The sequence below is a fragment of the Heliangelus exortis genome, chromosome 1, assembly GCF_036169615.1.
Source record: "Heliangelus exortis chromosome 1, bHelExo1.hap1, whole genome shotgun sequence".
NCBI lineage: Eukaryota > Metazoa > Chordata > Aves > Apodiformes > Trochilidae > Heliangelus > Heliangelus exortis.
The window spans coordinates 154800364-154828257 of NC_092422.1; the positions used below are offsets into that span (position 1 = coordinate 154800364).

General features: G+C 38.0%; 1 protein-coding gene across 9 annotated transcripts; it reads right to left on the reverse strand.

Annotated features, from left to right (window-relative positions):
* Positions 1 to 1445: 1445 nt before the first annotated feature.
* Positions 1446 to 27885, reverse strand: KRAS (KRAS proto-oncogene, GTPase). Of its 9 annotated transcripts, none has more exons than XM_071733189.1 (7): positions 27641 to 27835; positions 26282 to 26523; positions 20306 to 20484; positions 17680 to 17839; positions 11573 to 11688; position 9777; positions 1446 to 5154 (listed from the first exon to the last, which is right to left on the reverse strand). In XM_071733189.1, exons 2-7 carry the CDS (start codon positions 26390 to 26392, stop codon positions 5038 to 5040), a joined length of 684 nt encoding a protein of 227 aa, XP_071589290.1. In that variant the 5' UTR covers positions 26393 to 26523; positions 27641 to 27835; the 3' UTR covers positions 1446 to 5037. The 9 variants fall into 9 exon arrangements, with proteins under 9 accessions (XP_071589290.1, XP_071589283.1, XP_071589284.1 ...); XM_071733182.1 differs by lacking the exon at position 9777 and having other exon boundaries at positions 11565 to 11688; positions 26282 to 26405; positions 26506 to 26523; positions 27641 to 27834; XM_071733183.1 differs by lacking the exons at position 9777; positions 27641 to 27835 and adding an exon at positions 27220 to 27511 and having other exon boundaries at positions 11565 to 11688; positions 26282 to 26405; positions 26506 to 26523.
* Between the last annotated feature and the right edge of the window lie 9 nt (positions 27886 to 27894).

Here is a 27894-nt window from a genome sequence, read left to right on the forward strand (position 1 = left end):
GTAAATCCTTCCAGCCAATTTAAAATACAGATTAGAACTTTGCTTCCCCGCAAGTAGTCACTTGAAGGATCTGGGGTTTGTATTGCTTGGGTAACAGGTTTTTCTCCACTGCTTTTTGACCTCCTTGAACTAAAGCTTCATCAGTGACACAGGATTTTGTAGGAAATGGTGACAGTATGATTGTGTTCTGTTCCACTTGGGTATACGTGTTGAACAGATTGCTCTCCTTACCTGACTGCTGTCTCTGAATGCCAGTTCAGGGTGCTGGGCTGCTCTGGTAAACTAGAAGATTAATCTGATATTGAAAGCCTTCCACATTCAGTGATTAATTTCCACCCTCAATAAGCACCTTCTCAAAAGCAAATTGTTAGATTTTAACAAAATAGTGGTTTAAACACTTAGACCCTGAGGATAGGGCCTGCTACTACTGATTCCTGATCTTGGGCAAGTGCTGTAGCAGGAATATAGGGAAGTTTGACTGTGGATGTTTGCTCCATGGCCAGCTCTGTAGACCTTGGCTCAACAGAGCTGTGCCAGAACTGATGCTCTCTGACTGCAAGGGGGGGTTGGTGTTTCTGGCACCCCACCCTCCCACTGGAGGCAGAACAGAAATCATCTTTGAAATATAGGCAAGTAATCACTGCAGCAGAAGTGTTGGCAAGAGTAAGGCTTCATACACATGAATTCCAGAAAAATTATATATATATATATATATATATATATAAATAAAGGTGGCAAATTCCACAGCATTCTACCTTATAATGTTCGTACTTCTAGCAGCAGACTGATGAGAAAAACAGCCTGAGAGAAAAACTGTTGCATTTAAAATATGTTCTGAACGAATACCTTGATATATAAAAATTTAACCTACCCTTCTCAACGGGGAAAAGATGATCCAGACACAGTAACAAAGGGACAAAACCTTTGTTTATAGAACAGTAGCAGTTTCATGTCTCCCCCCACCCCACAGGACACAATCCCTACTAAAGAATGTCTCCTGTAGCTTCTGCGGGGCATTTGATACAAGGAAACAAAAGTGCACCCGGGAATGAGCACAGAATTAAGTGTTCTAAACTTGTAGCCTAATTTGCATCAACTCTGCCTTGGGACTAATGAAAAAAGCGTCTCCGGGGTGTAAGTGAAGACGGGCCAGGCCCAGCAGCACCCACCCCTGAAGGAGGAAGGAGCAGAACCTCATCTCTCCAGAGTGCAGAATGTGAGAGCAGCACAGCCCAGAGGAGCTGGTTCGGTGCAGTGAGTCCAGGCAGAGCGGCACCGCCTCTTCAGAGGAAGGGAACACCCGTGGGAGGAGGCAACAGCTTTGTGGCAGGCAATGGAAAGGAGAAGAAACAAACAGAACAACTCGGTGCAGTTCATGGGATGCTCTCTTACAGAGAAGAGGGACTGAAGTTCTCGGAGAGAAAAAAGCAAACTGGGACAGAAACTCACAATAACTATTTTTTATTACATTACAATAAATAGGAGCAGTACAGTTCGACAGAAAAAAATGACAAATTCCAGATCACCTCACAGCACATACTCCTAAAAACATTAAAAATTTTAAAACAAACAGTGGTCTTTTTTTTTTTTTTTCCTTTTTTTTTTTTTTTAACTTAGTTTCCGGTATGACCAACATTCCTAGGTCATACAACCAAACGATGGAAAAACTGGATCACACTGCATATGTTCCACATCAAATAAAGCACAATGTACAAAATGTGCATGTTTCAGTTTACACTATACAAAAATAGTTAAAATACATTCCAGGTAAACATATTACATTAAGAAGTCATTCTAGTAAGAAGTTGGCACTCAAGAGGAAAAAGCAGAAGTCTTCTCAACATGAAAACACAAGACAGTGGAATAAAGAAATGTTAGGAAAGATTTACCATCTATGTAGCTTTATGTAAACTTTAGACAAAATGATTTCTTTACAGTCTGATGGTCTTTGAAAGTAGTAACTGTATTGCTTCATAGTACAGATGAGCAGAAGATTGTGTCAGCATCTACCCATTGCAGAGATTCTGTTACTATAACAAAATCTAAACAGTCCAACTTTTTTCTGAGTTAGCAAAAAATTTAGGGCAATGAGATTGGTTAAAAGAATTAAATTTTTGTTTTCAGAAAACCAACAATAAAGTTGTTTACCAGAGTTACATAAAGCTACTGTAAGAAGGTGCTACTCCCTTGCAATTTAATGTACTAATATGGCTGTGATTCACATGTTCATTTAGTAGTTGCTATCAGAACAGATAGCATCCAGGTATGTTCTTTGAAAGCATTTCATAAAGGGAAAAGACAGAATAATTATGAGATCAATTTGTGCAAGCTGCAATCCAACATGCTTCACCAAATCTGAACAAATATTAAGACAAAACTGCACAACAGTGGCAAGGATGTGTATTTTTCTTTTAAAAGAAAGTAAACAAGGGCTAATCTAAATAGATTTTGTATTAATCTATTAATACAAATAATATTTGTATTACAAATAATATTTGTATCTAAATATAGATTGGTAGCTAGAGCTGACACAAAAAAAGAAAAAAAACAAATCACCCTATTTTTAATGTAGCTCTGTATTAGAGCTATGTAAATCCACATTTGATGGTTAAGACATTTCAGCTAAAATTTCTCCTAAATTTTTATATAGCTTCACATTAACATTTTTGACGTGCCCTGATTTTACATGCAGTGTGACTCAGTTACCAAAAATCTTAAAGTAATCTTAAGATTATTTCCATTTTCTCAAGGCACACTATCCACTTGCGCTACGTTCCTCCTCTATCGCCAAGAGTGCCTACAGTATACAAGTAACTGTCTCTAAATTGTTTTCACCTTGGAAGCTGTAAAATGTTTTACAACATTAAGAATCCATTTGTACTCCTTATCAGTCATTATGAGATAAAGCTCTCCTATTACTGTTTCTCAGAATGTTTCATAATCTAAGGTATATTTCACATCAGTGCTGAAAAGAAGGGAGGGGAGGATGGGTGTCAGTGGAGGGTGGGGAATGAGGGACACAGGCAGGCAAAGCCATTATTTCTCTCAGCCACACTGAAATTAAAGAACACACAGCAATCCAGACAGTATACATCCCCCTGCCAGCTTTGCAGTTCTCAACCTGTGGGAGTCACTGAGGTTTTTTTTTTTTGGTAGAAGCAAAAGATTTTTCTCACGCAGTTGCACCTTGACATCCTGTAAATGTTCCAAGTTATGCAGGTATTGTACTGTGTAAAGTTTCCACGTAATTTTTTTAGGTATACCTTAGGTCAGGGCAATGCTGCTATTCCCTGTTCAAAACTTTTCAGTGTCCTGAAGTATCCAACTTCAATGTTTTGCAGTTTATTTTTTTCGGTACACGAGAGTCACATTTTCAAATTTTAATCTGCAGGTGAGTGGAGGACTATGAAGAAGTGCACCTTCAGGAACCCAGCCCTTAATGAAACACTCAAAGAATGCAACATTTACAGTAAGACAACAGGAACTGACAACACTGGAATTACTGGCTCTTACTTTAGTGCAGAATTACTAGACTACTGCAGTACCAAAAAATGAAAGCTTCTGCAAAAATTCTGCATTCATTCCAATCAGAAAAAAAGAAAAAAAAAAGGGGGAGGGGTGGGGGGAGGGGTATATCACAAGAAAACCTCATCACAGAGAAAGACAACACTAAAATCTGGGTCTAGCTTCATGACAGTCTAGACACTGGAATGCCATCACCAACCATTTAATTCTGTGCAACAAAACTAGTACTTCACAAAGATCACACAAACATCGACTCTGAAAACCATGTTCTATGCTGACAGTTTGTGCAAATTCCACACCATTTTTATGGCATAGTGGATTTCCAAAATATTTGCATGAAGCAGCCAAATTCAACTCATTCATTCACTCATTTGATGTAACTAGAATCTAAAATTCCTCCCCTGTTTTGCACAAAATGGGCATCTGGAAATATTTAACGCCACTCTTGGAGGATACTAAAAGAATGGTTTTATTCCACTGTGTAATTTGGGATTAGTTCTTATTTAATTCTTATGGTAAATTCTGGATCCATGTATGAATTAACCTAAGAATTTGAATCAACTTGTCAGTTAAGGCTTTCTAGTATTTCCTGGAGAAATGGTGAAATCCTGTACCTACTGAACAAAGCTACTTAAAGATTTGCTACTGGGGGTCGGGTGAGCGAGGATTTCACCTTGGCCTTCAGAAACAAAAGGTTAGCAGAAGTCTTAAAGCAATGCATTAACAATAGCAAATCAACCTAATTAGAACTTTTACTTTTTCCATTGCCAGATGTGCATTGTTGTCTTTTTTTTTTTCATTTTTCTTTTTTTTTTTTTTTATAGAAAAAATAGAGTATTTAAGGAGTGACTGTGACAAATTGCAGTGAAAAATTTTTTTTGTGAAAGTTTTATCTTTTTTACATTCATTAAAGTTGATCTGAAATGCTACAAGACTAGATGCCTGGAAGCAAAACCTACAGGAAGACTATAAAGGCTTCTGGTCTCTCTATATTGCAGTCAGTCTAAAATAAAAGAAAGGCTGAAACGAAAATCTCATTCACTAACTAGTCCTTTTTCCCAACCAGATCTGAAAACCAAAAAAATCAAAGGGGATGTTACAATGTGTAGAGCCTCATTTCATTGTTCGGTTTGCACACATAAGTTCACTATCAGTAAGAAAAATAGGAAGTTAGCAACTGTGCATGCACCAAAGAGTCCTAAGACAGTTCTCAGGTTTTTGCATGTGGTTTTTTTTTTTTTTGTTTGTTTGTTGCTTTTGTGGATTTTTTTTTAGTTTTGTAATTTTTTTGTTTCTGTTTTTCACAGGCATTGCTAGTTCAAGAACCAACAGTCAAAGAATACTGGCACTTTAAAAGGAATGAAGTTTCCACTGTCATTTAAAACAAACATTCAGGTAAAGCTAACAGGATCAAGAAGCAGAAAGTAAAGTAATGCTAAAACAAATGCTAATAATTTAGTGTAATGTACAAAAATTATTTAAGTACTTCTTAAGAATAACGATAAATTGTATTTACATAATTATACACTTTGTCTTTGTCTTCTTTTTCTTCTTTTTACCATCTTTGCTCATCTTCTCTTTATGTTTTCTGATTTCTCGCACTAATGTGTAGAAGGCATCATCAACACCCTGCAAAGACACACACGTGCACACATTAACATCACATCAGAAGACTTAACATTAGTACAGCCTCTTCTCACCTGACCTGACCAGGTGGCACATGTTCAACCAGCTCTCTGTTCTGTTTTGCTGCCTGCCAGGAGAACTTACACTGTCCTCTCCTGGCTTTGGCTTTTATCATGTCCCCTGGAGTAGGCTGGGGGTTGGAGGCACTGCCAGGGCAACAGTCCTCCCAAGTATTCCTGCTTTTTGGGAAGTGATGTGCTGGGAAGCAGAGGTTCAGATGCTCCTGTTGTGCAAGAGGAAGGCGCCTGCCTGCATTACTGTGCTTGGGCAGAGGGGCCCGCAAGAGAGCAGCTCTGGGGAGTGAGGATCATAGAATCATAGAATTGGCTGGGTTGGAAGGGACCTCAGAGATCATCAAGTCCAACCCTTGATCCACTACCGCTGCAGTTACCAGACCATGGCACTGAGTGCCACATCCAGTCTCTTTTTAAATATCTCCAGGGACAGAGAATCCACCACTTCCCTGGGCAGCCCATTCCAATGCTTGATCACCCTCTCTGTAAAGAAATTCTTTCTAATGTCCAACCTAAACCTCCCCCGGCACAACTTGAGACCGTGCCCTCTTGTCTTGCTGAGAGTTGCCTGGGAAAAGAGACCAACCCCCACCTGGCTACACCCTCCTTTCAGGGAGTTGTAGAGAGTGATGAGGTCTCCCCTGAGCCTCCTCTTCTCCAGGCTGAACAGCCCCAGCTCCCTCAGCCTCTCCTCATAGGATCTGTGCTCGAGTCCCTTCACCATGCGGCTGTTGCAACATTTAATCCTGGCTACAGGCTGTACTTCTCCTGAGCAGCACTGAAGCAACAACCTCAATGCAGTTTTCAGGCCAGCAATACTACTCTAGCACCTGCCTGTCCTCTTTCTCAGCTGTTCCCCAAACTGGGCATACAGCAGCCTGCAAGTGACACACACGTTTAGATTATTATATTCTGCTGTTACTATGGAATAAAGTTCTGAAGCATTAGTTAGCTTTGCTTAGGCCTTAATCTGTATGCTGATCATTAAAAAGACACAAATATTCGCATTTACAAGAATTCAATACCGAGAGATAATTATGTTTAACCTAAATATTCAGATAATTTCTCAGGCACACTGATACAGTAATCACACAACAAGTTCTATAAATCTTTACCTATGCAAATCAAATCAATCCCAGGTTCCAATGATAAATTATTTAATAATCATTCTATTCAAACTATAGAAAGACATCTGGGACACAATATCTGTGGTGCTGTATCATGTACAGTCACTTAAAAACTCCTCGGTTCCAATAGTTAAGTTACAGACAAAATTCTAATATTTTTTCACATCAAGTAGTTTTTCTTTTTGGGGGGAGTAATTACAGCCAACAAAAACTAACTCTGGTCAAAGGAGACCAGCATATCTAAAAGCCTGATATAAACCATTAAGTACAATGTTATACAGTTATTTTGTAACAACCTATTTACATGAAAGAGTTTATTCTATTGCCTCGCTTTCAGGTTGCTGAAATTCCTAATGTGTCAACTCGTCAGCCTTGATATTTAATAGTTTGAGTACTGACAGTTACAGAATCATAATGATAAAATGGTCTTGACCATTGTCTGGTGAGAAATAGTTGTATAATGTTACTGTATCACAACAGCCAACTGCACCACAGCAGAACTGGGTCTTGAAATTCTGCCTTACACCTTGTCAGCTACAGTTTGCCTTCAAGCTCACAGTAAAACTTAGCAGTTTCTGTTTCCCTGTCTATGGACAAGGAAACTTAAGAGAACAGAAAAAAAAGCTCAATGAAAAGCTAAAAAATCACCTAATTTATTACTGTTTCAGTTAACCATCAAATAGTGAAGAAATTTCATATGGAAAGTCCAAATATAACAGTGGGGTGCTAAATAGCTTCTCTCATAAATCAGTGCTCCCAATATAACAAATTTATTTTAGACCTTCACAGACTTCATAAAATATCTGTCAAAGATCAGTTATTTGTAAGATTCCTTTGCAGCCTCTCTCCAAACACCAGTAGCACTCTTTTACAAGGTCTTGTAATATACAGAATACACTTGCAAATAACTTATGCTACATTTTAAAATATCATTGATCAACATAAAATTGAGGTAGCCTTACTTCTGGAAAAGGTCATGTCCCTGATTTTGAGAATTTGAAATACTTAATATTATTTTACAGACAGCTAGTGTATTTTGCTTATAACTTCAGCATTAATATACAAAGTGAAAATTTAGAAATGTTCCTGTAAGGAAATCATCTTGAAGTAGTGACAGTTCAAAGTCCATCTGCTGCAGTTCTCATCTCAGACAAAGAGATAGGAGGGCAGTATTAAGCATCAATCACAACAGACAGAAGTTTCATTCTTAGAAAAAAAAAATGGTGTAAGAAATACCTCTGCACAATACACTTCTGCAAGAGTGTTCACATTTCCTTAGGAAACTACCTTTCAGTATTTTACGCTCATCATTAATGTGTTAGAAAAATACTCATTATGAGGACAGTTGTTGGCTTTCAGAGATGTCTCCAAATGAGACACACTCAAAAATTACAATTTCAGTCTTCAAATGAGCAACCTGCCTTCATTAAAGTGCTTTTAAAACAAATACAGATAAAATAATTTGTACAAAGTAGTACCCAGAGGCTGTTCTGGGCCTTGAAACACGCAACTTCATAATTAAGGCCAAAATCTTTGTTGTGCCTAGGAAGGTGATCTTTTAAATACAGTGCATGTTGCAAAATACAAGGGAATTGACTTGCTGTCATGCTTGCATTTACATCTGCTTTGGAACCCAAGCCTTAAAATTATTGATAGTCCTCTTAATATAACATTCCATATAAAGTTACATTCAGAATATTTGTGAATCGGAACTGGAGAACTCAAGATAAACCAAGATCTTTCACTTTTCAGTTTGTGGATTAAATTTTAAATGTTAGTAGTGGATACCCTGTTTACATGAGGTTCCTAGAGGCATCAATACCATATGATCAAAAGCAATCAAACTTGCCAGTGACTCCTTTCAGTAATGAAGGACTGCATGGAGCTGACCAACCTCCCTCTAACCATGGGGTTACTGTGTGCAAGGTTCCTGGTAAGCATCAGATGTACTAAAAATGAGGGCTTTAAATCCAGGCTCAGGATTAGAAACTCAGAATTCTCTGTCTGTGCTCAGAACTAAACCATGCTGCCTCAAAAAAGGTGACCTGACAGAGCTTGGTCCTGGCACTTGTTTCTCCAAGGGGCAACTACGAAAAGGAAAGGAAACAGAAAAATCAGAAATGCTCCCACAGAAACAGCCCACTCCTGGCTACAACTTCTCTTTGGGACACCACATGGTGCCACAATGATACAGAAGTGTGGATATGTGGTTGCACGGTTACAAGCATGAATTAAGACTTGGCAGCTAACCTGGCTATCAATAAGAAACCCTAAATTCATAAGGAATTGGGAATTCCTTAATACCTCGGCCCCCAAAATAGACCCTTTAATAGGTTTCAAATTGGAGAAAATAGTATGTTTTTTAATATATAGATGCACATGCATACATGTATGAGTCATGAAGAAGAGAAATTATTTGTACACTTCTGTAGTACCATGGAAAAATTAAGTTAGTTTTAATAAAGAACCTAGAAATTTTAAAAAACTGAATCTAGAACTTCTGCAATTCAAATTTTTCATATTAACCCATCACAATCTGAATTATTTTATCTATACATCTAATCTATGCATTACATCAATTTTTTTATAGTATGCTTTTTAAATAAAAACTTCAATGCTTTCCAGAAGAGATCTTTTGATTTACATTGAGTTTTAGAAATTTCTTTTTGCCAGTTGGAAATTACAGAGCAAAAGATGTTCTCTGCTTTATGTGTAACCACAGAAGAAAGGAACCTCTGGGAAAGCACAAGCAGTTAATGGGAATCCTGACAGTCAAGGCTTTCAGTTACCCTGTACAAGATTAATTTAACCAAGAAGGCAGCACACGAGCAGCAAGAGGATAAACTGAATATTCCCAGAAGTAGCCATACACTCTGAATAACCAAATTTGATTACCCACTGACAAAAAAAAAGTTACCACTCTCTGTCACACCAATCTGCATTATAATTAAGTCTAAAATCCTAAGTGAAAGGCTCACATCATTAGGTGCTGCTCCCCTTAGCTATCTGCTATGCACTGGACTGAAATAATACCCATCTTCTTACTAAATGGAAAGTAATACAAACCAGACTGGTTTAAATGTCACATTTCTTACTTCATTAGAATCACCGAACTACAGCTGTACCACAATAATTCTGGAACATGCTGTCTTCAGCTTAACCTCCTAAATACAAAGTTGCTGAAATGACTATCAATACTATATAGAATTCATTTCAGTATAAAGACAAATTTTTCCCCCCATGAGGAGACAATCCTGAAGTTCTAGAGTCTTATATCCAAGACTATTTTTAAACAGGGTATGGGGGGAGGGGGAAAACAATACCCAACAACATCCATTGTTGGCAAAGAGATTTCCTCCATCTGGGAAATAAACAACAAAAAACAAAAAAACAACTCCCCCAAAAAACCAAACACCACACAAACCCTTAGATTTAGGCAGAAAGAAAGTACAAAACTGTTAGGAGGAAAAAGCCTATGTTCACTGAGCTATATATATATAAAAATAAAATAAAACAAAATCTTAAAATCTGAAAAATGCTTCCACTGAAAAAAGTAAAGAAAAAAGCAGTTCTCACCATCCTGCTCTTCCCTCAAGAAGTCCACAGAACAGAATTCAGGATCTTTAAAAGTACAAAAAGAAGTTCCACTTTTGCATTATTGCTACATAAATATGACAGCAAGAACCAGCAAAGGTGTTTTTCAGAAGGCTTCAGGAGTAAACTTAAGCAACTTAACTCCTGTTGTTCTCATCAAAAGTAACCTTGCCAAGCTCCTGTTTTGTGATAACTAGGAAAGAATCAGACGAGGTATTTTGATGGCATCAATTTTACTGATGTTTGGATGCAACTGGTAACAAGTTTCCAGTTTCCTGCAAAGGAAACCTTTGATACAAACAATATCCCTAAGTGGGTCTTTCTGAAGGAAACATAATAAAAAGAATTATCTTTGAGCAGTAAGTCCTCTTTTAAAAGCCGAGAGTAAAATAAGCCTGAGCAGATCTAGTAAGAACTGATATGAAACAAAATTTCTCCTCCCTCCCCTGGAATGAGGAATGAAACTCCCTTATTGAAGGGAATATTCCCATAGTTATGACAGTCTCTTCAGGGCACAAGTCAAATTCCACTACCTCTTAGCAAGGTGTTTCTGAAGTCCAAAAAAAACACGCTGAAAAGTTTGTCTTTTATACAATGGGAAATTCCAGGTCATCCTCCTGTTGGACAACTATATAAGGAGTAACAACCCCAGTCTCTGGTTGTTTCTCTGGTACATAGGAACAGTTAAGTGGTGCAGTAAGAATTTAGAATTAATAGGATAGTCATACATGCAAGGAACTATTCTGATAGTTTGTTCAAAAAGTACTGAAAGTGATTTAAACTAGCAGTTATTCCATATCAGTTTCTCCTTCCTTCTTCTCCTCCCTTGTTTCCTTACAGTGGAGTATATGCATAAAAAAAGGATTTTGTTTGAGAATTTGGATATTGTGGGGGGTGGTAGTGGTAGGGTTTGAGTTTGTTGATTCTGGCTCCCCCTCATCCTACCTTTCAGTTTTACTTCACTACTGCTTCCCCCTCACCTCCTTGTAAAGGTTCTCCAAATGTGAAACCTTACCATCTGGATCACTCATTCCTGGCATAATTGTTGACAAAAAAAAGAAAACTAATGTATTTCTGGAAGTGGTAAGGGTAAATCTTTTAAAGCTGAGGGAAAACTGCATGGCAGAAGGAAGGGCCTGAGAACTAAGCAATCCTATACACCAGCAAGCTGACCATATACTGCTTTGCTGGGTTAGGAACCTCCTGATTCTGCATTTGAGAAGGACTCTAGATACTGTGATCCTCTCTCCTCAGTTCTTTAACATGAAGATTCAATCAATGCTCACTTCAACTGCATCTGCAACGCATCTGTAATAAAACTTTTGCCTCTTAACCTCTTCACATACAAGACTATGTCTCCATTTCACCCATGGAGAACTTGATAGGTAGTAAATACTTCTTGTTAATCTATTTATCAATAAAAAACACAAAAAAACCCAAATCCATAGCACTTGCAAGGAACCTTATATGCAGGACTACTAAACCAAAACTTGATTGGTTTTGTATCTTAAATTATGTCATAAATTAACCATAAAATGTCTGATTTGCAAGACACTGTCAATCATCTTTATTTGGCAAGTGATTGGTAAAACTTACCCTATTACATTACAAAACTTACCCTGTCACATTACAAGGCATTTTTTAATTTTCACGCACCCTGGAGTCTTTTCTTCTTTGCTGACTTTTTTCACTCTGTACTGTCGGATCTCTCGCACCAATGTATAAAAAGCATCCTCCACTCTCTGCATTGTAAAACACAACTCCTTAAAAACTTCTTCATTAACAGTCGTGACATATTGGGAAACCCGTGGCAGGGGAAAAAAAAAAAATACCACTGAAAATATGAGCTTTGCTTGAAGAATATATAGAAGATATAGATCTCCATTTATAGGTTTCAGAGTTCCTTTCAGTATGATAAATAATTACATATTGTAATTAGAGAAGTTATTCTTCCATGCAGGAAAAGCAACAAGTTAATTACCATATTTGTAAGAGCTTGGTTCACATGCAGGTACAAGGCAAATGTGATTTGTTCTCTCTGGGACAGATTAGGGCAACCACAAGGGTCCCATAATAAGAAGTGAGTGCAAACAGCCTGAGAGGTTCTGCTGCTCAGATTCTTCTCTTGTTGAGGAGAACTCTTTAAGTATTCCATGGGATGACACAGAGCTGTGTTTTACTTCTCTGGTCTCACACCCTACCTTTCAGCACCTTTGTGTTTAGGCTACTTGGAGATGATGATACAATAAGCATTTAAAAATATGCAAAATGAAGATCTCTTTCAGTACATATAAATTAGAGCAGTGCAGCAACAGCTTGAACTTATACTGTCGTTTATTTTAAACTGGTTATATCTGTGCATAAACCTAAAAAATATATAGATCTGAGGTTGTTGTAACAAGATGCAAGATGTTTAGCTGCAGCTTTTAAAGAAGAGAGCAAACCTCTCCTCTGCCTTACTGTCAATCTCATTACTCGTCTCCTTAATCTGATCAACAGGGTTGTTAATTTAATACAAACTCATTATTTGGAAATTATTTGGAAAACAGAACAGACTGATTGTCATGGGAGACAGTACAGCCACTTAAGCCTCAGAATTTTATTACCACCCAAATGCACAATTTGGGCTTGTGTTTGGCAGATTTTCCATAAATTATCTCCCCAACTCATCTTCATATTATGCACCTAATAGCAAAAGCAGCTACTGGGTCATTTTGCACGAGTTCAAGACTCACTAACACACTGCTGCTTATCTGAAGGTCCTTCTGAACTACAGACACTCAAGCTTAAATATTTAATAAATTAGATTTATTTCTTGGATTGTACTGTTAAGATGTAGTGGAGGACTGAAAAAGCAACAAGTTGTTATATTCCAAGTCTGACAGTTTGCAAAACATAAAGGGAGCCATTAAAAAAACAGCAAAACCCAAGCAAAGCTCATACTTCAGTGTCTTCCTGGAAGGAATGGAAGTTTATTCCTGAAGAGGAAAGAGTAAACATTGATCAGCTGCTATGTGCCAAAGCACAGGCCGTAAAAGAATCAACATATTTGCAAATCTACTATTTTGCAGTAGAAATATTTAATTTGATTATGTAGCTTTGACATGAATAATTAGATAACAATTCTTCAGGCAGTGTTTATTGCCAACTTTCCCATCACCAATCTGAGCTGTAATTTGCTTTAGCAATGCAGAGAGAGGGAGAGACACAGAGTGAGAAAAGAAATTGCTACTACTGCCACCACCAAATACAGTTTTATGAATCCTCTTGAAGGAAATAATTCTGAAAGAAAATCTGTACAGACACACTTGCTAATTTCATTAGCATAAGGTAACATTTTAAAGAGCCAGGTGCCAGTCTTCCAAACTTGAGAAGTCATTTTAATACCATTTTCTTTTAAGATTCCTCAGTGTCTTTTCCTTAAATAACCATGGACTATATATCTAAAATATATACAAGTTAACAAGTTCTTTCAGCTGTCAGATCTGTAAGCAAAAATATCCTTTGTCAGATACTAGAAGCTTCAAAATCTAAACAACCCAAAGCACCCATGACCTTGAGGCAACATTTTCAAGATGCTTTTGACTCCTAGGAGACAGCCAAACATCCAATTAAAAATATGACTATGTGCAAAGAAAGACTACTCCAAATATAGATCAAAAGGATTTTCCCATGTTCCACTTCTGTAAATAGCACTTAAAGGAAACTAATGAAAGTTGGCCTTGGCAACTCTAAAAGTGTTCTGTGTCCACCTTTAAACGCTTCAGAGTTGGTTTCCTAAACCCAATTGTTAGACAAATTATTTCAAAATTATTCATGAGGACATGAGCAAAAAGAATGCTACTCATTTGCATAAAAACACTCTCAACATGAAACTTTGTAGTGGTAAAAGTCAGCTTAGCAAATATCAGAGAATATACAAACCTGCAGAAATCTACTAGCTCATGTAATATAGCTTACATTTTAAGGCCAGGGTTTTTTGTTCTCTAGACCAGGCAAAATGCTTCAAAGACAATTACTACAACTCAGCCACAAACATAACCTCCACTAATTTGGGGAGGGAGAGGGTGTTATCTTACTTATTGCTATCTTACGGTGGTAAACACCAGACATACCTCAGTAAATTCATATTAAATACTGCAAAAAAACAGTAAGTTACAAAGTTAATCACTCCAAAGTTAAGAAGTACCTGAATTACAGCTGTACTATCTGAATTTCACCTATTGTGCACACATATTCTGCTGTACCTATTTATGTTAGGTAAATAACAAACCTGTTCTCAGCAACCTGGAGTTGGAGTCATTCAGCACACAATTTGGATGCCAGAATTTGTTTGCACGTTATTAGAAGTCTCTTTTTTGTTGTTGTTGTTGTTTTGGGGAATGACTATGCTTTTTGGGAAAGCTTTACCTTACAACAAACAAGTGACATGAAATAACTCAGCCCACATTGTAAAGCCTGACAAAGTTATAACTCATTGAAAACTAAATTTTAAAATGGAACCTGTACACTTGAATGACACTAAAAATGGCTTGGAGTGAAACACATACAGCACCATTAAACAGATATAACAAACCCCTCAAAAAATAGCAAGCTGGTTCAAGCAAACTGTTTAAGTCATCAGTTACTCATGATTCTAATTGAGATGTAGGAATGAAGTTTTTTAAGTACTGCACCAATTATTTCATCAGACCAGCTACAGGTTCTCAACTTAAGTTTCATCACAAGTTTGGGACCTTACCTATTATACATCAAAAAGCTGAAATAACTGCAATGCTTTTTTAACAGCATCATTGTAATTTAGGTCAACTCTTTGTTAAAGATTTCAAAAGTGTGTTTAAGTATACATTCTCAACAGTGAGACCTAACACTTTGGGAAGCCCTTTTCTCTGCTTACAGTAATGCCCATGCATCTGCTTTTCCTTTGAATCCAATACTAGACAAACAGTTGGAATTTTCCAAGGAAAACAAAATCCTACAGTCAAACCACATTTGGAGGACAGCCTTACAACTTCTCCTTGAGTAACACACAGGCAAATGGAAGCCAAATAAAAGAATGCAGGATCCAGCCTTGGTGGGAATAAAACAAGTTTACCTCTTATCTCTCACTGATACTATTCATAGTATTGGGAGCTATATACTCATGTGGACAGGGATTACTTTTAAATTAAATCTTATGTCAAACACAGAAAAGCAAAAACATAAATAAACCCAAGCAACTCACAGTCTTCTGCATAAGGATTATGAAAGGATGAGTACAAGTGATGCAACAAGCCTTACAAAACCACAAGTACTGACATGTGTTTACATTTAGATGTAAGACTATCACTGCTTTTCATAAAGTACATTATATTCATTTTAGCCAGTGGCCTAATTAAAGAAAATAATAACCCATAGGGCTAAACCCAAGTTAGGGTCCACTAAGCTAATATTCCACTGATGAACTCAATGATTTGTATGAAAATGTAGTAATTTGCCTTAAAGCACAACCTTTTTGCAGTAATTTCAAGTATACACCTTCACTGCCAGGTCAGAACAACAACAAAAATAAAATAAAAAAAAAAAAAATAAAAATCAAAAAATCAAATACCCTCACTTCTACAACAACTTATTTCTACACTTATTATTTCAAGGTTTTCTTTTTCCTATTTTTGACCCTGTCCATGAAAATCTTAAAAAAAATTACTTAGTTGTAACTGAAATACCATTCTGTATGAGCATACAATGTGTCTTGGCTATCAAAACAGATGATATGGACAATTGCTTTCCATTTCCATCTCCCCTGTTCTCTTCATCAGAAACCTTTCCAATTCTCTCTGAGTGGGGCACAGGGAAGGGCTGAAGCAAGAAGGTAGTGGGGGTCTGTTCAAGAGAGCTTTAGTGCTGATGTTTCAGTGTGGTGGGAGGTGTGTAGAAAAAAGGAAAAGGTTCCTACTTCTAAATATTCATGTCAGACTTTCTACAGACTCCAGAAGAGACCAGACCACCAGCTAGATCTGTTCATACTTAAAGAGTTGTGTGTGTATAACCAGAGAACCACATTTTTTTAATGAATTGATTTTTAACCAAGGACTGAACCCTGCCCAGTAAAAATACAGTCCATGCAGCTAACAAAATTATTTGAATCCCCCAATTTAAAAAGTTATTTTAGATGTGTGTGTGCATGTATAAATATATATATATATTTATGACTGATTGAAAAATCATAGTATGTAAATGCATGTGCATACACACATATATACAGACACATACATAAGTATTTAGAGGATCTTGCTGTCATCAAAGATCAGGTTCCTCCTTCAATTCCTTTATGTTTTCCCAAAAATATTTTATTTACACAGCATCTTATCAAGCATTTTCACATCAAGTTACAAACAGCACTGTGAAAGAACCAGGAACTATACCTAGTGGTTCCAATTTCTGGAAGCCAATACTCTCAAGAGTCTACTGGGCATCTTTGTTTTAAAATCCTTCCCTTTTTCTACTAACATCTCCATGACAGCCACTAGTAGAAGACCTTCCAAGATAAGAACACTGTAATTATTTAGTCCACTTATATGCCACATTGTGCAGCACACTCTTCTGGCCCAATTTATTCTCAGCCAGTAAACCTGCAAAGCTGCTTTTTAATCCTACCTAACAGAAACATTCTCTGTTGCTAGAAGTTAGCATTCCTTTGATTCCTCAGTAAAGTTTTACCAATTAGTCCAGGTTTCAACTTGTCAGAAACTTGGATGGGTGGAACAAATTTGCACTAATAAAAATATTAATTTCTAATCTCCAAAAATAATGTAGGTGCTTTCTATGAGGAAATTCTGCTGGATGATGCAGATGGATGTCTTTGGCAGTTACACCAAGCAGCTGCTCAAATTGCAGTATTCTGCTCTTATTTGCCTCCTTCTGCAAAACCTAATTCCTGATTCATAGCTTGCATGTTAACACTTTGATTATGCAGAGTATGAGGTATTGGGGCAGTCAGGTCTGATTTCATTTGTATCGATAGAAAGCCTTTACTCTTAAAACCACAGGTCAGTATTTTTCAAAAAAAGTGCTTTCTCCCAGAAGTACAGAACCAGCTGCATCTGTATCTGTACAGATTCTCTTCTCCTGAATGCCCAGATCTCTACGGAGACCTTTGTCCCAGCAAACCCCAGGAGAAGCACTGAAAGGACCCTAATGGTGCCTCTTTCACCTATGCTAGGGGGGTACAATGAACCAAAAGTAAGCTCTGAAGTCTTCAAGGAGTATCAGTAATTTTAAGAGACTTATGGTCAACTGCTTAGTTATAAAAAGGTGTATGAAGCATGTCCCACTAAAACTGAATCAATGCCTAGAAAAATTCCTTTTGTTGTTAATGAAAAGACTTAGAACAAACTAATTAGCTGCTTGCTTAATCCTCTTGTTGAGGACAAACAAAACATTCCACTTAGACATAAGAATTGATTTTTATTCTATCAAAACCTATCACAATGTTAATAATGCTGCAGCCATCTGACAGTGGAAAGCAAGAGCAGCTCAGGTCTCATTCTTTGGGTTTGCACAACTGAAGCAAATCACTGTTATAAACAATTGCTGGTTGTCAGTGACTTGACAGAAAGAAGAGACAGCATAGAAATTTCTGCTCTGGGGTAACATATCTTTTGAGGTGAGCAAGGAATTGTCAATGTCTAGAATAATTAAAATTATGATGATTCAGATGAGAGCTCTATGTCTGGTCATTTTGGAGCTTTTACCTGTCTTGTCTTTGCTGATGTTTCAATGAAAGGAATTCCATAACTTCTTGCTAAATCCTGAGCTTGTTTTGTATCTACTGTTCTGGAAGGCAAATCACATTTGTTTCCTACTAGCACCATTGGGACATCTTCAGAGTCTTTAACTCTCTTTATTTGTTCCCTAAAAAAAAAGAAAAAAGAAAAAGAAAAAAGGTAGATTTTATTTAACAGGCATGAATATTAACAGTTTATACGCTTGATGTTAAACAATGAAATAAAATTAACATATTCTAACAACTTTCCTTATGTTAAGATACTGCACATACACTGTTAGAAGCCACAAAAAAATACATTGACCAATCCTGCCACCATCAAATTTATCATTGTTTTTGTTTCAAATATTTAATATTGAGGTTGGTATTTTACAAAATACTTTAGATTCTGATGTCATTAAACTAATTACTTCTATTTACTTGTTTATGTTTCTAAAAGCTAATGCCAGAAAAAGCTTAAAAACCTCTGGTATAAACCTTCCTACTTATCTCTCATAGTTGGTACTCATAATAGTCTGTTCATTTACTAAGATAAAACACTGTCAAAAGCACTATGCCTGTTGTTTTGATTTTTTTCTGTTTGGGGTTTTATTTTGGATTTTTGCTTGTTTTTTTAATAAAAGACAGCATAACAAACTATTCATTTAGACAGAGGTTTTAAAACTTTGAAGACAAATGGTCTGATTCTCTAAAAAGAGCAATTTGGTATAGAAGGCATTTCAAACACTACTTAGAAAGCATCTTGAAATATTAGTTAGATGTACTTGTCAAGAATGACAAATAGCAATCATTAATTTCAATACTTTTGCCTTCCCAAATAACCTAGCACAATGCTCCTCAATTAATATAGCCACCATTTCATTTATAGGATTTTGCTTCTGTTTACAAGGCCATCCACAGGTGTGTGGAATGCAAAGCAGACACTCCAGCATTCAACTACAACAGTTTGTTCTTTGAAACAGAGATGGCTTTATGCAAGCCTACAACTCTCTTTAAAAAAGAAAAGATGCCACATAGAAGCCTCTATGCTCCTTTTTCCCTTTATGTCAGCAACTATCTTACCTTTGTCCCTTCTTCCTCTACAATCTTAGTTTTTCTGAGAGCACCAGACACAGGTTTTTGAACTTACATCCCCACTGTACTAAGCTGCTAATTCTTAACTGCCTTTTTTTTTTTTTCTTCTTAAGAAGGGACCAGTAACAATATACTGAATTACAAAATTTTATATAGGACAAAGTGTATACAAAGGCTGGCTAGCTCCATTTTAATATAAAAACCAGTCCTGAAAGAGCCCACATTCTCAATATTCTCTCTTCAGTACCTCTCCCTGGGTTAGCACGCAGAAATTTTGCCTCTCCTCATCCCTGGAAATATTCAAGGTGAGGCTTAATGAGGCTCTGAACAACCTGATCTAGTTGAGGGTGTCCCTGCTCAGTGCAGGGTGGTTTGACTAGAGGACCTTTAGGGGTTTCCTGAACCCAAATTATTCTATGATTTGCAGCAGTAATGCAGCTGCTCCAGGGAGATAATTCAGTAGAAAACTATTTCTGTAGGTAAGCATCTACCTGTTTAGATACTCACATCAGCACACTACACAATCAAATGAACTGATTTGCTGGCATAGGGGAGAAAATTAAACTATGTGATCAGGCCAGTAGCAATTCCTGACTACAGTTACCTTGAACTGTCAAGGTATCCCACCTTAAATGAAAGAACTGTAACTTCTACTTGTAATAAAAGTGGGCAACTTCAGCTTGTGAGTAGATGTTGAGTTTGTGGGTAATACTGATAACAAAACTCTCCTCCACTCTACAGAGACACAGATCTGACAGCATTATAAATGCCTAACTACAAATAACATTTAACATTACCTCTCTGTGACTAATCTTGAACTGATGCTGCTAAACCCAGTGATCTTTGGTAGGATTTCCATTGCCTTCTAACAGAATACCCAAGGAGAATTCACTATAATAGTAAGCTACTAATTTGTAATTTATTTGGCATAGTAACCACCAGTAACTGCTTCTATTTCCTTATTAGTGTAGCTGACAAAGGAAGCATTAGTTGAAATTTTAAACTAATTATTAAAAAAATAATAAGAAACTATTAACAGGTTGATCCAGTCATCCTGGAGCTCAGATTTTGTGTGTCTGCCTTTCTTAGGCATCAAAGCTCACACATATTATTCTTCTAGTACCATTCCATAGGTATTGCCACCCTCAGAATAAAAGCTAACAGTTGACATTACTGCCTGTATAACTTCAATTGTGTACGTTTTTTCCAGCTCAACAGAGTTTTTATTTAAGGAATGGGCAGAGTTCACCTTTAGATAAGTCTTCACTATGAACAGGCAGAAATACCAAGTCAGAACAGCTTTTAACAGAAGAGCTTTAAGATACTTAGTCTGCCTAATTTGCAAACAAGGCAGATTTTCAGCTTACCTAAAATTACAGATGTACAAATGCACAATAAGTTGCAATATTGCTCATTTGCAAATCTCCCCCTATTTCATAAAAGATCATTATCTAGTGTAAAAGCAAGCAACCCATTCACCTGAAAAAGGAGTTAAGTCAACCATTTTTCAATATACACACCTATAATGGTGAATATCTTCAAAAGATTTTGTATTGTTTATAGCAAATACACACAGGAAACCTTCCCCTGTTCTCATATATTGGTCCCTCATTGCACTGTATTCTTCTTGACCTGCTGTATCAAGAATATCCAAGAGACAGGTTTCTCCATCTATTACTACTTGCTTTCTGTAGGAATCCTAAGAAAAGAAAAACAAGCCTTGGTTAAACACAAAACACGATTTTGAACACATACAACTCAGAAGATATTGAAGCTGTTTATTAGTCATGACTGCAAACATCTAGGAATTGAAATTCAACTTCACAGATGGGCAAATGACAGCAGGAAAATAGTGTCCCATATTTACATGTATACAGTAATCCAGAACTCAAAAGAGCACTGAAAGGACACATTTTTATCTTTATTCTGAATCTCCTGTGAGCAAGAGTACATGTGTGCACACATACACCAAAGACACTGTTCTGATTTTGCACAAAAGGACAAAAAGCACAAATCAAAAGCATCTCCCCTTTGCCTCTGTTAACAGAAGAAATGAAGAAACTTGCAATCCTGACTTTAATAGGTTTTAGTTTGTTTAATCTTACTTAATTTACTTTTATTCAAATAAAAAAGTAGTAAAATTTGTCTTTCATTCTATGGATGTTCATGAAAGCACTGTGTGACAACAAGGTACAAAATAATAAACCACAAAGAGTTCACTAATAAGACAACTTCAAAAACATATGTCAAGGAAAAGCAGATGAAGTATTAAAAAAAAAAATAAAAAGCCTTCAGTGTTGGGGACAGGAAATCTGCTTTGTATGCCTAAGCAGGTGCACAGAATAGTTTTTGTTACCACATTATCAAAGTTGAGATGATGTATTTGAAGTTCAAGTTTTCTAGCTATGACAAACCAATACAGAATCATATAAAAGCCCTGATGGCTTCATTGAGATGTTGGAACAAATTATTTCAATGCTATCAATTCAAAGTTTTCAGGTCACTGATTCAAGTGGCTAAAATCTGTACAAAGACCCAAGCAACCAGACATTAATGCCTATTCTCAGCTCTTAATGGTGCCAGGATTCTACGAGTACATAATTTTAAAAGTGAGAATGTAAGCATTACTTCCCCAATAACTATTTTCTATAAACATCTATATATTAAAAAATAAAACAAGTTTTAAAAATAGGTCACTAAACAACACTATGAGTTATTCTCAGTAAACACTACATATAAAAAATAAAAGGTATAAACACAAAATCTTGGTATTACCTTTCAGATCCTTTAGCTAGATAATAACACAATATTGCTATTGTTCTTTTTTAACACTATAAAGAAGTGAACTTAAGCTCCCGGGAAAGGAATTAAGGAATTAAAGTTGCAATTCTAACCAACTTCAAGATGAATTTCGAATTCCTTTCCTTCATACCCATTCTAAGGCAGAATACCTACTCCTATGCATTTTTTATCAGTCTGTATTTTTAAAAAAGGATCTTTTCTTTCCTGCTGCTCATGCTAAAAAACATACAGGAGATAACTGTATAGAATCAGTATCTTAAACTAAGCAAATCACGTAGTCTCAAATGTCTTCCAGGCACAAGATAAATGGACCAGTATCAGTTAAGACAATATTGACTGTTTACCCTTAAGATAAAGGTGATTTTGGACATATTTGCTTCACAGAAGTGCAAATTCAGTGTTTGAGAAAGAAGTAGGTAACTTTCTTAAGAAATATAAGCCATATTTAAATATTGATACAGCTGAGACAAATACACAGGTTATAATGTGTTTTAAAATAATGTTAGTAATATATTTCATTGCTTAAAAGTAGAAACCCCACCACCCCAGTAAAAAACCCTCAAAGGAGGCATCACTACTTCAATTTACTTAAATTTAATAGCAGATCCACCATGTCCTATGATACCTTTATCACAGTTCACAAAAGTACCAGTAGAAGATCTAGGATTATACTAGGCATATTTACAAAGCTTTCATTTTCTCTTCTTGTAATTTGACTGCTAGTTTAAAAACCTGAAAAACAGTTATTGAAAAGCCTGTGTTCTTCCTTTACACCTCAGCACTTCAAAGAAGAATAAAGTCCCCTCAACTGAGCCTTAAACAAAAGCTTCAAGTAATTTTCAAAGAAAATAATTTTAAAGAGAAAGGAAAATTGCTTCTAAGAAATGCTGTCTTTAACAGGCCTACCACTGTAGCAGAAGTAGCAAAGATGCAGCAGCATAAAACAGTACAAGGGCAAGAAGGAACATTTGGAGACTGGTTTTGTTTTACCCACTTCTGGAGAGAAAATTTTGTCAACAATTGGGATGAGGATTTGAGGCAGAAGGAAAAGAAAGATGTGGAAGATAAAATCCAAGCTTATGATTTCCTTCCAAGCTACTGAAATAATAACCACTTTGCTTTTATACCTTCCCCACCACAACCACCACTTAGTAGCATACAGTGTAAGGCTACTAAGTAAAAAATAATGCAAACTAGAATTTCATTTCAAAGTAGTACCAGCTTCAAATACAAATTCCCAATTTTTCCCCAGTATCCAGACTCAGCATATCTGTATGGAAAAGTTTTAATTTCATAAATCACTTAAGCTGCTTTTATTGGCCTTTCATAAGCCATAAAAATCAGCATGAATTATGCAAGAAGGAGTAATAATTCCATCTGTTCACAAGCACTGATAAAAAAATGTGATAGGAAATCTCAGCTACAAGCTACATATGGAATTTATCAAAAAACTCACTGCTTAATAAAACCCATCTAAGCAAGTAACACTCACTTTGTAAAAATCCACCATAGCAGTAAATTAATATTTTAATATCACAACTACTACAACTAAGCTATGACTAAATATTGGTGGAAGTTTCACAAGTGCATAGGTCGTTTAAGAACACATACTTAAAGATCAGTATTCCTAAATCAGTCGAGGGATTTTGCTAATCCAATTGAAAAACCCCTGACAGGCAACTAGGAAGGCAGCTTTTTCTCTAGAGCACCTAAAAGACGACAAAGATTTAGCACTAAAACATGCTGAAGCTTTTAAAAAAGTAAAAAGATAATAATTTTTTTTAAATCGTTATCAATGTATTAAATACTTAACAAACCTCGACCAGTAGAGGGCACCAGTCTAACTGTTCTGTGTATCAGGCCAGCCTTAAAGGGTTAGTGCACATATAGTTTAAAAAAAAAAAAACCAACACACTTAGAATTGTTTGGCTAGAAATCCGTGCTTGGACATCGACTTCGAGTAAGATATGAAATTGTGAAACTCATATAAACTACGTATATTTGAATAACAGTAGCCACCCAAACATGCACTCACTTTTAATTCCTCCCTTGGCTGCTCTCGTCTGTTACTCTCAGATACAAGTAAATAAAATACTCAAGCAGCCCATGAAACTTGACATATTCTAAACAAGCTTTTGTTGAATCATTAAGTTTTTCCACTGAAAACAGCAACAACATTAACACTGTAAATACATCTGTGATTAAGTAACTAGTTTGGTTTTCTTCTTCCTCTCCAACTCCATCATGTCTTCCTAATATCAGAATTTTAGAATTGCTGAGTTTTATCTTCTTAAATCACAGGAAAGATTTTAAATTATTCAATAGCTGTGTAGTTACAGAATCCACTATTGACAGGAACACCAAACTCTTCTTTGTCTATTCCAAAATAGTTAGCTTGATTATCTAACTGCAAGGGAAAACCAGTCTTTTGGCAAAGCTGAATGGCAATGAAAAAAACAGTAGTAAGTGAGAAACAATAGTAGTGACAATACTGAACTATCTTAACTGTTACTATTTACCAGTCACAGCAACTTTAGCCTTATTTCCTCATACTGCATAAAAACATTTTACAGCTATTGTTCTTTGATCAGCTCCTACCACTGCAACTGCATCTACACAGGAAGCACAATCAAGCAACTCTTCTCAACCGAGTGGGAGTCTACCCAAGCAAAGACTGAAGTCTCTAAACCAGATGATGAGCCCATTCTCTGGAACCTCTTTGCCACTCCAAAGCACAGACTACTCTTATTATAACTGAATTATCCCTTCCCTACATGATTATCCTATAGTACTACGAGCACGCAAGTTGATTTACCACATAGAATAGGAATATACAGTCTCCATCCTCAAGGTCTCAATTTTTTTGCAAGAAAAAAAAAATAGGGTAACTCCAGCTTAGACAAGAACTTGTAGGAGTTGCAGAAAATTAATACTGCTGCATGCCACAAGTTGTTGATGCTGACAAAATCCCATTAGGTTAAATGTTTCTTTGTTTCAGAAGAAAGCATGGATGCTGGGCCACACTGCAGTGTTACAGTCACTACCCCACTGCCCACTACCAAGTAAAAGCCACATTTCCAGGATTACATTTCCTATAAGGAACTGTGTTTTCGTTCTGTTACTTTACATTAAATGGATTTGGTTTTCCTCAAAATACTCAGCTTGCTAATTAGCAAACTGTCTCCAGTGATTTAGGATTACTGGCCTTTAAACCTTTGTGCTTCTAAATTGTTTGTGCAGTTCTGGCTTTGTATGACAGCTTCTAGCACAGAACCTCCACAGTGCTTTCTGTAATGCATTACACACACCTCTTAGCTAAGAGAAACACAGATGATCATGAACAAGTATTACAAACACCAGCATCCCCCACCCAAAGTTCTTTTTGCAGGAAAAAAAAGTAAAAACCCATTTTGCTTGTTCCTTTCAAGGAACTTTGTTCCTTTCAAGGAGCTTTGTGCTTCCCGGTTTTTTAGTATGTTTTGGGCTGCTGGTAAGATTACACATCTTAGTGCTGCTCTCCTAGCCCAAGTCAAACACTCTCCACAGGTCTGTTCACAAAATCTTGTACAAGCACACGTGAGGGTAGGTGGTCATGCAGCAGGCAAAGAATCCACACAGGCACATCAAGGCAAATTCAAACTCAAGCCAACACCTCTCTCTCTCTGGGGCACATTAACTCAGCCCTGCACTTTGCTAAAGACAACTTCCTACCATCTCAGGGTACTGGATCCTTCTGCTTATGTCTACCTGAAAATGATTATATAGCCATTTTCCAAGTCACCATTTTCTGCCTAAATTTAGGCTCTCATGATTCCTCCAAGTGAGCTTAGAAGTGCCTCATTATGTAAACATATAAATGAAGTCATAAGCTACAAAGCTTCAGTGTTGGGAACATAAAAATGTTGGGTAAATTATAGTGTCATTTCTCCTCCAGGCAGAGGTTATTAAATTCAATGATCCACAGGAGATTTCAGACAACAGTAGTATTTTTCTTGTATTTAAAAGGCAGAGCTTGCTTTCTTATTAAAATCTTTAAAATACTGCAACTTATAAAGCTTAAATACATTTTCAGATTTTGAGGAACTGTACTATGTATTTCAAAGGATCCACTAGAGCAGCTATCTTGTAACATTTTTTTCTAGATACAGAAACACACACTGGTCTGTTCAAAAAAGAAAAAAATAATTACATTTTTGCCTCATTCACCATAACATTCCAGAACACATTTCTCACTGTGTGAAAGAGATCTTAATGATAGGAGATAACCAAGCTTGACACATACATATCAGAACTACAAATTTTCCATCTTGCTATCAAAAAGGAAAGTCACATTTAAGGGGTTGCATGCAAAGCCATCGAGTTTTACCAACCATTTTCAAGTGTGTTTGGCAAATAATTATTGACAAGATCACAAAAAATATGCATCCATACTGTCCAACAAAACATGGTAATTGAGAAGGTATATTAATTAATCAAAATTGTGTATTTTTTTACTGCGACTGTTGTTCCACAGGCAGATCAAAAAGGACAGCAAGTTCCACCCCAATGCTGGTTTGATCCTAACCATTACCTTCAAGCTACTTTTTTAAGATAAATCCTTTTTCTACGTTTTTCTGGTAAACGTCCAAAAGCAAACAACTACCATTATTACTGACAATCTCTCTTCACAAGAAGTATAAGATTAAACTCTTTACCTCTATTGTAGGGTCATATTCATCCACAAAGTGATTCTGAATTAGCTGTATCGTCAAGGCACTCTTGCCTACACCACCAGCTCCAACGACAACAAGTTTATATTCTGTCATTTTTTAAGCAAACCTGATGACAAAGAAACCAACATTAAGCAGAAAGTCAGGCTCCAGCTAATGGGGATGCGGTCGGTGCGTTTTCATCCAGTATCACGTTCCTTTACTATTACCGGAAAGCAACTCCCTCCCTGAAAGACAAGACAAAAAGCTATGAGGGAATGCTATTTCTCAAACAAAATTCCACATGGGAAACGTCGCGTGAACACAAAACTGAAAGGCACAGATTTCAAAAAGATCAAAAAGTAAGGACACGCGAAATTCTGAAAAAAAAGGTCAAAGAGTATTTCTCCCGGAGCAAAAAATATTGTTCTCCGCTTTCCCCCTAAGCCTCGGTGGCTCTGGGAGACCTCCCGGATTTTTTCGGAGAGCCGGGCCAAACCCAGCGGCCCTCAGGTTGAACCACAGACCCGGGATCCCGCCTCCCGCACACGGCGGTGACGGGACAGGCGCGGCTGCGCCCACTGCTTCACCTGACGGCTTCGCCTACCCTGGTTTTCTCTTGTTTTGTTTTTTTTTCCCGGCAGAGGCCAACCCGACCGCGCCCCGAGCTCGGCCGTGGGGCCAGCGGCGAGAACCCCTTCCCCCCGAACCTCCCCCGGGACTCGGGGTGCCGCCGCCCGCCCCGCCCCGGCTCCCCTCAGGCAGGAGCCAGCGACGCGCCCGGGCCGCCCAAACTTTCCGGCGCGGTCCGGCGAACAGGGGGAAGGGGGGAGGGGGCTGGTGATTTGGAAGGGGTGGGGGCAATGTATGAGAAAAACGGGAGGGAAAATAAGGTATGGGGAAAGGAGGAGGAGGAGGGGTGGGGGGGAAAGAAGGGGGCTTACTCGGTAAAAGCCGCAGGGTGCCGGTCTCCCGGAGGGCGTTGGCCACCTGTCCCGTCGCCCCCTCCCGCATCCGCCGAGCCACCGCCCGCGCCGCGGGGAAGGACGGTGGAGGGGCTAAGGCGGAGGTGGCTCCAGAGGATGCCGGCGGAGGAGGAGGAGGAAGCGAGGCAGGGCGCAGCCCCGCGGGCGGCAGCGGGACAGGGTCCGGGAGGCGGCCCCCGACCGGTTGCCGGCTTTTCTGCCGCTCCGCGAGGAGGAAGGGAGACGGCGGTGCCCGGCAGCGGGAAGCCGCACCACTTCCCCTTGCCCCACCTCGAAGGGAAAGGGGGGTGGGAGGGGAGGGAAGGGAGAGGGGAGGGTAAGGGGAGAAGGCGAGCGCGGCGGCTCGTCCCGGTTCATGGGGGTAAGGCTGGGCGGGTACCTGGCTGGTGCTGCAAGCGGGCCGCGGGAGCACGCCGGCGCCTCCCTTGCCCGCCCCGCCGCGGCGGTGGCTCCGCGTCCCTTTCCGTCCCGGTCTGAAATGGCGGGGGACGGGGAGGGCTGGGGCTGCCGAGGGAGTCGAGCGCCGAGAGGGTGGATGGACGGACGGACGGGCGGGCGGGCGGGCGTGATCGATGCGCTCCGAGCTCCCCCGCCCCTTGCGGCAGCCCCGGCCCCTCCCTTCCTCCCTCCTCC